Source organism: Fundulus heteroclitus, chromosome 2, assembly GCF_011125445.2.
Source record: "Fundulus heteroclitus isolate FHET01 chromosome 2, MU-UCD_Fhet_4.1, whole genome shotgun sequence".
Classification (NCBI taxonomy): Eukaryota; Metazoa; Chordata; class Actinopteri; order Cyprinodontiformes; family Fundulidae; genus Fundulus; species Fundulus heteroclitus.
In genome coordinates this window covers 23,228,665-23,240,754 of record NC_046362.1, presented here as the reverse complement: position 1 = coordinate 23,240,754, position 12,090 = coordinate 23,228,665, and the positions used below count along the sequence as shown (strand labels likewise).

The 12,090-nt window shown below is 42.0% G+C and overlaps 1 protein-coding gene across 1 annotated transcript in view; it reads right to left on the bottom strand.

Annotated features, from left to right (window-relative positions):
• Window positions 1-12,090, bottom strand: part of fanci (FA complementation group I) — a 21,316-nt gene extending 9,226 nt beyond the window's left edge. Inside the window, exons 1-22 of the mRNA XM_012853297.3 lie at window positions 11,762-12,090; window positions 11,600-11,672; window positions 11,335-11,465; window positions 9,983-10,136; window positions 9,835-9,892; window positions 9,695-9,736; window positions 8,530-8,653; window positions 8,335-8,420; window positions 8,109-8,241; window positions 7,933-8,010; window positions 7,702-7,838; window positions 6,695-6,875; window positions 5,274-5,361; window positions 5,010-5,140; window positions 3,995-4,065; window positions 3,788-3,902; window positions 3,579-3,701; window positions 3,336-3,404; window positions 1,390-1,491; window positions 1,101-1,289; window positions 790-911; window positions 131-292 (exon numbers count right to left, since the gene is read on the bottom strand). Of these exons, the coding sequence (XP_012708751.2) occupies window positions 131-292; window positions 790-911; window positions 1,101-1,289; window positions 1,390-1,491; window positions 3,336-3,404; window positions 3,579-3,701; window positions 3,788-3,902; window positions 3,995-4,065; window positions 5,010-5,140; window positions 5,274-5,361; window positions 6,695-6,875; window positions 7,702-7,838; window positions 7,933-8,010; window positions 8,109-8,241; window positions 8,335-8,420; window positions 8,530-8,653; window positions 9,695-9,736; window positions 9,835-9,892; window positions 9,983-10,136; window positions 11,335-11,465; window positions 11,600-11,672; window positions 11,762-11,854 (2,462 nt within the window). The 5' untranslated portion in view covers window positions 11,855-12,090. The remainder of the gene's footprint in view (window positions 1-130; window positions 293-789; window positions 912-1,100; window positions 1,290-1,389; window positions 1,492-3,335; window positions 3,405-3,578; window positions 3,702-3,787; window positions 3,903-3,994; window positions 4,066-5,009; window positions 5,141-5,273; window positions 5,362-6,694; window positions 6,876-7,701; window positions 7,839-7,932; window positions 8,011-8,108; window positions 8,242-8,334; window positions 8,421-8,529; window positions 8,654-9,694; window positions 9,737-9,834; window positions 9,893-9,982; window positions 10,137-11,334; window positions 11,466-11,599; window positions 11,673-11,761) is intronic.

Genomic DNA, 12,090 nt, shown 5'->3' with positions numbered 1-12,090 from the left:
TGCTTAATTTACCATAATAAACATGTATTTACTAAAGGGACCATTAAAAAAAAAAAAAAGAGGGTTCTGTAAAGCAGTTTATGAAACAAAGCGTTGCCATAAAAGACTGGGGGGTCCAAAGAGATTTCACCTGAAGAGGACGGTGATGAGAGTCGACACGAAGCCCATGGAGAGTAAACTGCGAGGAGTCTTGTGTGAGGGCGCGCGACCCTTTCCGGATTTCTCCTTCAAGATCTCAGCCAGCTTGTGGTGACGGTTGAAGAGCTGGAGAAGCTCCTCAAAGCGGGCTTTGCTGCAGGACAGAGACAAGAGCTCATCAGCACTGAAGGCAGTGGACGCAAAGCAGGATTACAGTAAATTTAAGACTTGGAGACCTTTTTTGGAGAAATAATTAAGTTACCATAATAGCTTTATTAAATACTTTTAACTACCGTAACTTAATATATTGTTGCCTTTCTAAAATAAGGCGACAATGGTTTTTTTTTGCAGAATATTATCTTTTTGTCTAAATTAACTTAATAACTTATTGCTATATTATTTTGTGTGCTTTCTGAAAAACATGAAAAAAATGACGGACATAATTTTGTCAACTTTAGTTTTATTCGTACCAGATTTTAACACCGCTTACAGCTAGTTTCATTATGATTACTTATAACAAGTAAGAAATATAAGTAAATATACATTTTTCTATGAGCTATTTTAACATAACAGACAAGTCTGATGTACTGAAGAATGATAGATGATTATATTTAGGACTCGTTCAGAAACCCTGGCAGTGTTGATTCTTACTTGTAGTTTGCTTTGAGGAAGTTGTACTCCATCAGCACCTCGTAGAGTCCCATCACCAGCACAGCGTAGATGTTGTTCTTCACTCCGACGCTGGATCCCAGAGAAAACTCTGCCGATTTGTCCTGATCAACGAAGGCAACACACAGACTCAAACAGTGCTCCATAAAACATAACATGGATGGAGACACAGAATGCACAACGTTAAAAGTTGTACAAAACGACACATTTTAGTAAAATAACTGAACTGATGCTTTTTAATAGTAAGAACCTCTTGCTTTTAAAGAAGAAGAAAAGAGTTCTCCATTTCCTACCAGCTCAAAGTCCTCCAGTTCACATTTGATCATGCGTCTTGTCGCGCTCTCTAAGATCGCCTGTAACTCAGACTTGTATCCCTCCTCCTCTTCCTCGTCGTCGTCGCTGTCTTCTGCGTTGAGGTTGGCGCCTCGGTGTGAATTCTGCAGCCACGTCAGGCAGTGAACGGTACAGCTCACTAGATGCGCCTGGGAGAAAGCAACAAAAAAACAGCAGAAACAGCTTAAGAGCATTCGTCGACCCAAGGCGGACATGACTGTGACGCCACAACGAGGAAGACGGGGGTACCAGCGGCTCCTGCAAGTAGACTTGGTCGCCCTGAGCGGTGATGCACGGTTCCAGTTTGACGGGGGGGAGCAGGTCCTGTTCGGGCTCATAGTACCGCCTCACCTGAGAGAGCAAATAATTAATGGACACTTTTTGATGACAGGCACATAAACGCAGCACCATCCACATAAATCATTGAAACTAGTTCGCTCTTAAAAAATAATTTAATTTTAACTGCAGTAGCTTGTGTGTGTGTCAATGTCAATTCTTTGAGTAAATTTTCTCAGCGAGGGGGAAAAGCATGTTAAATATTTGCTGTTCTTGACTTTTCTTTCCCCCTTTATCATCTTCTTAAAGCTACAGTAAAAGCTGCAGGCCTGTAAAAACTCTGACCAATCCTTGTCATTTGGTTCCAATGGCGGGGATTGGTCAGAGTTTCGGTCCTGACCTCACTCCTCTCTGTCCCTCAGGTTCTGGGGGTATCTCCTCATCTACTGGTTGTCCCACATGCCGATCGTTCTGACGAGCTCACGTAACGCCAGCGTGAGTGAACTTGTTAGTTTCCGCTTGCTAGCTGCGCACTTCTAGTGTTTATGTATCCGGTTAGCTTAGCGGTTAGCTTCGGTGTTAGCCGTTCATTGCAGCCCCACTGATCTCACCGTACACTTTGAACGTGGCTGAGAGTCGCAAGAAGCGACCTGCATACAAGTTTAAGAGATGAAGAGGAAGGCCTCAGTAGAAAGGAAATAAGACCAAAGTGTATTTGGGAGATTTTTCACGTGATCCCTCTGAAGAGTGATGGTAAGACGGTCCTATAAATGCGCAGTTATTCAAAATGGGACATGGGGAAACTTCTGGAAAAATCGCAGACTACCTTTAATTCGGCTTTTCCCTTTCAGGGGTCGCCACAGTGAGTCATTTGTTTCCATCTAACCCTGCAGTTCAACATGTTTTTTTTATTTTGTATTTTTTTATGTTAATGAAATAATAAGTTGTAATCCTTAACTCCCTTTTTTAACTGGCTTACAAATATGATGCAACACAGGGGTCCGTTTCCCTTACCCCCCTCTGAGACAAGGGAAAACACATCATTCCATAGAAGCTAAATGTTTGTTAATCTTAAAAAGCAAGAAGAAAATAACTACTTGCCTAAAGTAATTAAAGATTTTAGTTTTTTTCTAAATCTCTAATATACATTTTTAGGCTTTTTACACATCTTTCAATGAATATGGAGGGTGATGTAACACAGCACGGAGGTAAGCTCCTTCCGCAAAACACTTCAAAGCAGGATCAAGGCGCCTTTTATGCCGACTCCGGGTATTTCGTGTGAAGGCCTGCGCAGCGAGGAAGGTTAAAGTCGGCTTCTTTCTGTTACCACCGACTCGCCTGGCTTCACGAGACTCGGAAATTGTTACATGACGAGAAGAGCATCAAGGTGAAACTTCTAATTCTGAAGCGATTGCTCGGACCAAAGCAGCATGGCCACACTGAGCTCGTCTGGCACTATTGTTTTAAAAACAACAATATTAGAAGAACTGTGACATGAATCCAGGCAGCGCTACAGGTCGTGCACTGCAAAAACGGAGCTAAAAATAAGTAAAATGTTCCTGAAATTAGTGCATTTATCCTTGATTTGAGCAGCTAAATAAGATTATTTGCCAATGGAGTGAGTATTTTGACCCCTAAACTAAGATAATTAGATATACTGCACTTGAAATAAGATGATAAAGATGAGTTGTTCCTATTTTAGGTGCAAAAAAAATCTCATTCCATTGGCAAACCATCTTATTTACCTGCTCAAATCAAGGACAAATACACTAATTTCAAGAAAACTTGACTTATTTTTAGTTTTTGCAGTTTCCACTGTCTTCCAGCTGGCCCGGATCTCTCAGTGTCCGTTTGTGAACGGCCAGAGGGAGCATAGCGGTGGCTTATCTTCGTTTCGTGAACAAGTCTCGAGTACGTACCTGTGAGAGAAGCGTCTGCATGATGGAGCTCGCTAGTTGAGAGTTGCGACGGAGAACGTCATAAAAACCCTGGAAAAACAGTTTTGAAAGAAAAGATCAGCTCCCTCGATCATTCAGCAAGCCTTTTAAAAACTGAATTTAAACATTTGGGCTGCTAAGGACAGATTACGTTTTCCTAAAAATCTGATCTTTTTTAGAAAATAAATTATCTAAAACTAGAACAAACATCAAAAGATGTCCCACCTCATAGAGCATGAGGCGCACGTCGGCCTGTTGGCCAAGGCAGCGGCGCAGGCTGCTGAGGATCTCCAGGCAGAAGGCTTCGTTGGCAGCGGAGTTGTAGCGAGAGTGAACGTCAACCTGGAGCTACACGACGGTTAAAAGAAAATGAATTAACACTACCGTCTAACGCCGAGGTGCGTGTCTGCAGGTAAGAGATGCTGGAACAGTACCTGGCTGGAGGAGACAGCTTGGCTGCACTGACTAGAAGCCAAGCTCCCCAACACCTTAAAGTTTTTCAGCAGCAGCAAAAAGCCCGTCACCGCAGACTTCCTGCCATCCAACTGGCTGATGGGGGGCATATAAAGAGGGTAAACGGTGTAAGAAGGGAATTCATTCACTTATTAGATTCCTTCGATTAAGAGCAGAGCCGTTCATACCTGCAGAACATGGCCTTGCGAAGCACCAAAATTAAGGAATCTTTCAAAGACATGCTGACCTTGAGGAGGGGCTGAGGATGAAATCAGAAATAAAAAGTAAAAACAGCAGAAAACTTTACACCAGGGGCGTCAAACTCATTTTGATTTAGGGGCCGCATACAGCTTAATATGATCTCAAGAGGGCCACATGACTAAACTCAATGCAAGATTAAATAGAACTAATAAAAGTGGACTTGTTGTTGATTTTTTTTTATATTAAATGAATTTCACTTTTACACAATATATTATGAATAACCTCAGCGTTTTTAAGAAAAGTATGTGCAATTTCAACAATACTTTTACTCAGTTAAACATTTACTTAAGTGCATTATGCATAAGAACTGATCACAGTGATTGTACAATGTTGAAAAACATTTATTCACATTTTTTGGAACTTAAAAACACTGTCCTGCATGACAAAATACATCAAACAGATAAAAATTAAGAAATTATTTAAAATCAATTTTCCACATCTGAAGCTCAGTGCTACCATCTGCTGATTAAAACACAGCGCCCCTCGTAGACAATACAGGAACTGCAGATTGTCAATTAAACAAGTCCATGTTTTATTTTCAATAATTGTTTTATCATTCTCTTCCTTTTATCTCCTCTTTCTTTCACCTTTTCTTTTTTTCTTCTTGTTCTTCTTTTCCTCTCCTACTTTCCCATTGTAGTGTCCATATCATTTGAGATATTCCCCGCATGAATCATAATAAAACTATTCACATACATAAATCAAGCGGAGCACTATGGCAAAAGCAGTACTGCTACACTTAATGCTCTTTTTGGCATTAAGACAACAATTATAATTGCCACATTGCCAGACAGGACACTGGAAAAATAAAAAATAAAAAATAAATTGTTGAATGATAATGCATTTAGCCACCGGGCCAGACTAAATTGTACGGCGGGCCGGAATCGGCCCGCGGGCTGTATGTTTTACACCTTAAAAGCAGATCTGTCCGTTTCCAGGTACCTGCACGGCCTTCAGAAGACCCTGGACGGTCGCCAAAGGCAGGTACGTCAAGTGGTCAAACGTTTCCGTAACCTTGGAGGACGACTCCAGGAGAATCATTGGAGCAGAGATCACGATGTCAGAGAAAAGGTCTGAGGAGCCAAAACATTAAAAAAAAAACACACTATCAGTGGCAGCCATATAATTAATCTGGAACCATTTGACAAGCTAAGGCTCCAAAGTTTGGTTTCTCTGTGCTTACGGATTCTTGAAAACGTTTATTACCCAAGTAATGACTGACAGGCGAGGAGGTCTTTGTGACCAGACGATTCAGGACCTGCTCCAGTATCTCGCCTCTGATTGGCTCATGCATCTGTTGTAGACGCAGACGGGCGTCAGTCAGAAACCAGTGAAGTGTTTTAGCCGCATTAGGCACGGGTCGGTTATCGTGCCTTGCAAAAGTACCGTATTCACATCCCATTAGCTTTGCAAAGTTTTGTCACATTAACGACGAAATTCCGTAGATTTTATTGGGATTTTATGTGACTGACCAACACAGAGCAACTCCTAATTCTGAAACAGAGATGGAAACATGCAAGTTTCTCAAAAAGAAAAATCTAGCACAAACAATTTCCCTCGGATGTCGCCTAATTAGGTTGTAAGACAGATGATAAAACTACATCTCAAGCTTTGAACATCTCCCAGAGCACTGCTCAGTCCATCATCTGAAATTGGAAAGTGTGCAGCCCAGATGCAAAGCCATGAAGACGTGGCCGTTCACCCAAACTGACAGGCCGGGCTGTTTTTGATCACAGAAACAGCCAAGAGGTCAGAGGTTATCCTGCAGGATAATCACCTGTCAGCAGAACAACAGCAGCAATAAACCCACAGAAAGAGCAAAGATTAAATGGTTTAAATCAAAGCGTGAACCTTTTTTTTTTTGCATAAAACTAAAATATTTTCCTTGTACTTCACAGTTATTGCCTGTTTTCTGTCTGTCTATCCCATAAAACCCCAATAAGGAACAATGACGCCTCTATTCGCAACTTCACAAAACATGAACAAGCTCAAAGGGTATTACCGTATTTTTCGGACTATTAGGCGCACTTAAAAATCCTTAAATTTACTCAAAAATTGAAGGTGTGCCTTATAAATGATTACTGTTGTGCTCACTGACCGATTTTACGTGGTAAAATATGCTCACAAATCTGTTAAAAAGTGTAAGTACGACTTTGATTAGCAACGAAGCCGCTCCTATCGATCGATATTCCGAGCGTTACGGTACGCTGTGTCACTACCTGATCGGACCCCTGAGCTGTCTACAACACTGCCTGACTGTAATGTCGAAACCAGAAGTGCATTCATGTAAAGATCCCCGTATTCTCGGTCGTAGCTCACTCCGGAGGTCCGCACGTACAGCTACATGCACAGCTCAATTCTTACGACTTCTCAGAGGCGAGAAGTCTTTCCATCGAACTGGTTTATGTGACACCAAGCTTGATACACTGAGCTGCTCCAAGCAGGCTGAGCGCCTCATGGTCCGAAAAACACCGTCAATTAGTTTTGACTCGTGTCAAAGTAGAACATGAGCCTTATATGTGGACAAAGACATACAAAGGTTAATTCACCGTACGCCTCATGGTCTGAAAAATACGGTAGTTATTTTGCAGGACGCGGCTGAGAACCAGAAGTAAATCTTTTCGTACCTTAAAGCCCTGAAGGAGCATCTGTCCTCCCAGCTTGCACGCCTGCTGAGAGGGGGTCCGGGCTGCACCGACGGGCCCCTCTGCGGCCTTGCCAAATGGTCCAGGTTTGGGTCCAAATGTGTCCATAAGGAAGAACCCGAGCTGCACCAATCCCTGAGTGACATGATCCCATCCAAATACGCTGCACAGCAGGAAAAGGAGGACTCAATTAACAAATTTCGTTTTGTTCCCTCTTAAGGTTTGCTTGATTTTTCATTTATTATTTTTTTTTTTTTTAAATCAGAAAGCAGAACTGCTTACTTGAGTAATAAATAGGGCTGAACGATTTTGGAAAAATAATCTAATTGCGATTTTTTTTCTTAATATTGCGATTTAATGCGATTTTTTTCCCCAGTTTAATATATCATGTCTTTTTAAACATATACAAACAATAAATCAACTTGTTTCCTCGCTGTGCAGATTAGTTGCTAAAAGACCCACAGCATCTAAACTCTGAGCAGAAATGATTGCGTTCTGTCTACAATATATTTCAACCAAAATTGCAATTTTGACTTTTCTCTGCGTTAACCACAAGCAACAAAAATGGCTTCTAAATAAAGATGTTTGTAAACAAGGACTATTTTTAATGTTTCTATTAATCAGAATATTATTCAAGAGAACAGCTTTTAGTTGATTTGGACATCAATCCTTGTTGAACATAAAGTGCAACCAACAAGCAAGTCTATGTCCTAAACTGACTGACCTGTACTTAATGCTATGTATGATTATATAAACTCTAAAACAAGTAATAAAGTTAGATTATCTCACTGCTGCAACTGTCTTCCCTTCCATGTGGAGGCAAATCCACTTTAAACATTTTACCAACACCTAATGGACGTGTCTAATTCCCTAATTGTTACATAGCCAAAAATTGCAGACTCTGCGATTTGGAAATTGCGTTTTTTTAAATCCCAATTATATTGAAAATGCGATTAATTGTTCAGCCCTAGTAATAAATGTGTCATTACCTGTTCTTAACCGTGTCCAGTATCATCTTAGCCACACTGCAGTGCCCTGGCAGCAGGTCCTGCAGGAACTTTGACCCTTGTTGCAGCTGCTCATCCTTAAAGCTCTTAATCACGGCTCCTTTCAAAAGGTCAAACACCTGCCGGTAAAAGGGGCGGAGCACGAAGAACGTCATTTAACACAGATTTTAACCTGAAAGAGGAAAACAAGAGGAACGAGGAAGCTGCTCTTACCTGCTCCTCATATCGCTGGATGCGCGCTACGGAGAGCAACAGGGCGACGCTGAAAGGACACAAGTTCCCGTTCGACGTCTGCAGAGACACAAACTTTGTAGCGCCGTCCTCACATCTTCTTTAATTCGACATGTTTAAAAGAATCACAGAAAAGAGACAGAAACGCCGCGCATCACCTTAAAGCTTTTTAGGAACTCCCTCCCGAGCTCATGGTCCAGCCTGGCAGCAAAAACTATATGGAGAATAACGGTCCCCTCCACATGCCTCAGCTGGTCCTGGGGAATAGTCTGGACCTCCAGATGCAAGTTCCTAAGGACAGGGATGAAAGAGTTTCTAACGAGTAAACAAGAAGTTTGCAGCGCAGTGGCGAGTAAATCCAGGAGGAGAACACGACTCGCTCACTCTCCGTCTTTCTGCTCCTCCTCCTGGCGGATGTCCTGGTCCCTAAAGTAACCGACGATCCCATCCAGGATCTGCTTCTTACAACCCTGGTGAAAGACAAGAAGGAGTTCAGGGGAAGCATCGCAATGGTTTAGCAGTAAGAGACGCATTTAAACTCGTTTCTTAAAAAAGAAAGAAAGAAAAAAAAAAACATACTTTAGCTGATAAAAGCAGCAGCTGATAAACCAGTGGGGGGATCTCCTGCAGATCCAGTTTGGAGAACATCCTCAGGACCTTCTCCACCACAAACTGCAGCTCCTCTGATGACAGGGGCACATCCCTAAGAGTAGGCAAACAAAAATATAGTTAAAGTCCCTGTGAAGGTTTGAAGACATTCAGATTTCCTCGATTTTTAATACATAATAAAAAAAAAAAAAACTCATATTAATTTGCAGCAGATGTTTGCATGTTAGCAAACGCCATGAGGAACAACAGACTAAATAAAACGGCAAAGAATTTCCCTTATTAGCTGTTTTCTATGTTATTTGTGCATTTGGAAGATGCTTTTATCCAAAGTGACTTACAAATAAGGAAATAACAATTCTCCTTAGTCTATGATATTAAATAATTAAATGTTCAATGATTCGTCATGGGGTCGACTTCATTATGAAGCTTCAAACAGGTCTGGTTTCAAAACCAGTACAAATTTTAATTAAAAATATAATCAAATTAAAAGATTGCTTTAAAAGTTGTTTTAAAGAGTTATCAGAGGTTTCTCTAGCTGAATGGAGCATAGATTAGCCGGGTTGTCCCTCCCCACACGGACAGTAAGCTGGCTTAAAAAGGGATTCTTCATCTTTCCATTTCTTTCCCAACAACATATAATATTCTAGGGATTAAATACTCGTAAAAGCACTTGTAATTTAGTGGGTGTTTATTCCATGTTGTTTGCTCAAGTCTATGTATTACAAATCAAAATAATACTAATTGTTAACTGATAAGATTATTATACCTGTAATGCCTAATATGTCCTGATATTTAAATAGCAGTTGAAGCCTTCCTGTTAAACTCATAGCTTATAATTTTACTTTCCCGTTTTATCTTTAAAACTGAGGTATTTTTTAACTTATAAGATTGTCATAAAGCAACAATCTCCTACCAATGGATGCCTACGCCTAAGTAACACTTGTCATTGAAAGACTAGCATCAACCTACTATGCCCAATGTGGTCACTTCAAGATGGGGTAGATGAAGAAACAGCAGATATTAATGGTAACCACGCCCCCTGGTCGATCCTCTAGGTTTCAGAAAATTCTGCTGTTTAATGTTGGTTTGATACGGTTTCCATCATTCTAAAAGAAATGTAACAGCGGCCCATTACCTAAACATGGTTGTCAAGTGGATAACACACTGCGGATCCCATCTGCGGGAAGAACAGGAAAGCAAAACGACGTGAGCACTTAAAAAACGGTAACCTAGCGAAGCACGGAGGGCGTTAGCTAAGAGCCAAATAGTCGTTACCTGCTCGAGCAGAGGCTGTTGATGAGCTGCTTTTTGTATTCTTCACCACTGAGTTCCCCTGAAATCACAACAAGTCGCGTTTTGAAAATGCACGCCTCAGGTGTCGTTACCTCACACGTGGCCAAGCAGGAAACCAATTAGCGTTCACCTTTGCCGTATGACAAGGCTTCACACGAGGCGAGGGCCGTGAGGATAGTGGGAAACAGCTCCAGCGATTTCCCGCTGCCCATCTTCCCCGCTTTAATGGCGTCGACGAACAGAGCAGCCAGTTTGGCGAGAGACGGTCCGGGCAGCGCGTGAGTCTGGGCATGACGTTGAAAAACACGTTACAACCCACAAACCATGTATTATTTTGGTGTTTAATGTCACATACGAACATAGTAATGTATAATTTGGATGTGGTGGAAGGAAACGCGTACATGGTTCTCATTTTTTAATAACAATCAGAAGTCTGAAAACTATGTAGGACCACCTTTTGCTGCGATTAAACCTGCAAGTATTTTAATGCACCTAGCAGCTTTGCACAACTAGTCCCTTACAGGAAGATGCCCGGATCTGTAACGCCGCTTTAAATTTCTCCACATTGTAATCCCTGACCCTTTCTGCTGTGTTCCCTGGCCTTGATGATGCCGCTTGTCCACTAATGTTCTCTAACAACATTTGTCCTATTATACTCATAGGACAAATCTATCAGTAAAATTCTGTTTATAATAGTATCCATCTCTATATTTATTCAGTAAAAACCCATGTCCTGTACTTATGGAACCATCGTTTATCCTGCACTTCCTGCTATTGCACTTCTGGTTAGACCTAAACTGCATTTCGTTGCCTTGTACCTGTACCTGTGTAATGACAATAAAGTTGAATCTAATCTAATCTAACAAACCTCTGAGGCCTTCACAGAACAGATGGAGTTCTACTCTAATTTAGCTAAACGCAGATGGTTTCCGTTTAGCAATTAGGTGACTGCTGAAGACAGTTGGTTGCAAGGAATGTTATTGAGGAGTAGCAGAGTAAAAGAAGCTCCACAGAGGCCGGCGTCTCCTCTACACTCCATCTGAGCCTGGAACATCTGGAGAAGAACAGCACCGACGTGTGAATGCTGTTTCTGGACGTGGACGTCCCCAGAGCCAGGCTACTTCACAGTCTAACAGTGACACGTCTCCAAAAGACGACACGGGAAGGATTGACCAATCCCGGAGCAGGTCCTTGCTGATCCATATAAGCTGACGTAAGCTTCTGGATTTTACCCTACCAGCATCACTTCATGTATGAGAGTCCAGTAGTGAAGCTGAAGCATCCCTCCGGCTCGTTAGATTAAATATGTTAAAAGTAGAGGACCACTTTTGCAGGGAAAGAACCTGGGAGAACCGCAACAGGGTATGGCTAATTCTTACAAGGTTCAGTACGACGCACGTCATTAAATATGCTGCTAGATGCTAAACTGAGAGGTAATTTATAATGTATTGTTGTGTTTTTTTTTTTGTTGTTTTTTTTTACCTCCAGCATCAGCAGACCGATAATATCAGCTGCAACCTCAGCCTGAAGATCCCCAGACTCACACAGAGGAATCAGGTGCTCATACACCAAGAGTCTGCGATTGGCCCCTTCGCTGGAAACAGGTGGAGATCCTGCAGACGAGGAAGCACAGACTCTATTCCCGCTGCACATCACGCCTAACATCCGATCACTTCCGTTCAGCTTCATACTACATCTAACCTGGAGATGAGAGATAAAGGCAGACAGCACACAACCGGGAGCTTACCTTTAAAAATCCCTTTAAGCATGGCACCGACCTTTTTGCCCTTCAGTGCGCTGTTGGTTGTCGCAGTAATGAGCTGGAGAAGCATGCATGGCGAAGGTGATATGTAAACAGCTGGACGCCACGGTCAGTTCCAGAAAGGGAGCAGTGTGTGGATCAACTTACCTGGTTATCTGTCAGGGTGGACAGGTACTTCTGAAGCTCCGTGGTGCTCTCACCGTCTGCCAACGAGACGATTTTGTCCATTTCAGCTTTCATGGTCGTCCCGAAGACAGAGAGAAGTCACCACAAAACTAAAACCGAGCCAATAACTCTGTTCGTCGTGAATCCCGGGGAACCGTGTCTGCTTTTAAATCATTTAACTGTCGCTAAAATGTGAAATTCAACTGAAACTGGTGGGACAAATCTCCAGCAGTCTGAATACGAACTGACTTTGGTAACGCTTTCATAATAATAATAGCAAATTTCCCGCCACCGAACACTTCCTGTTTTCT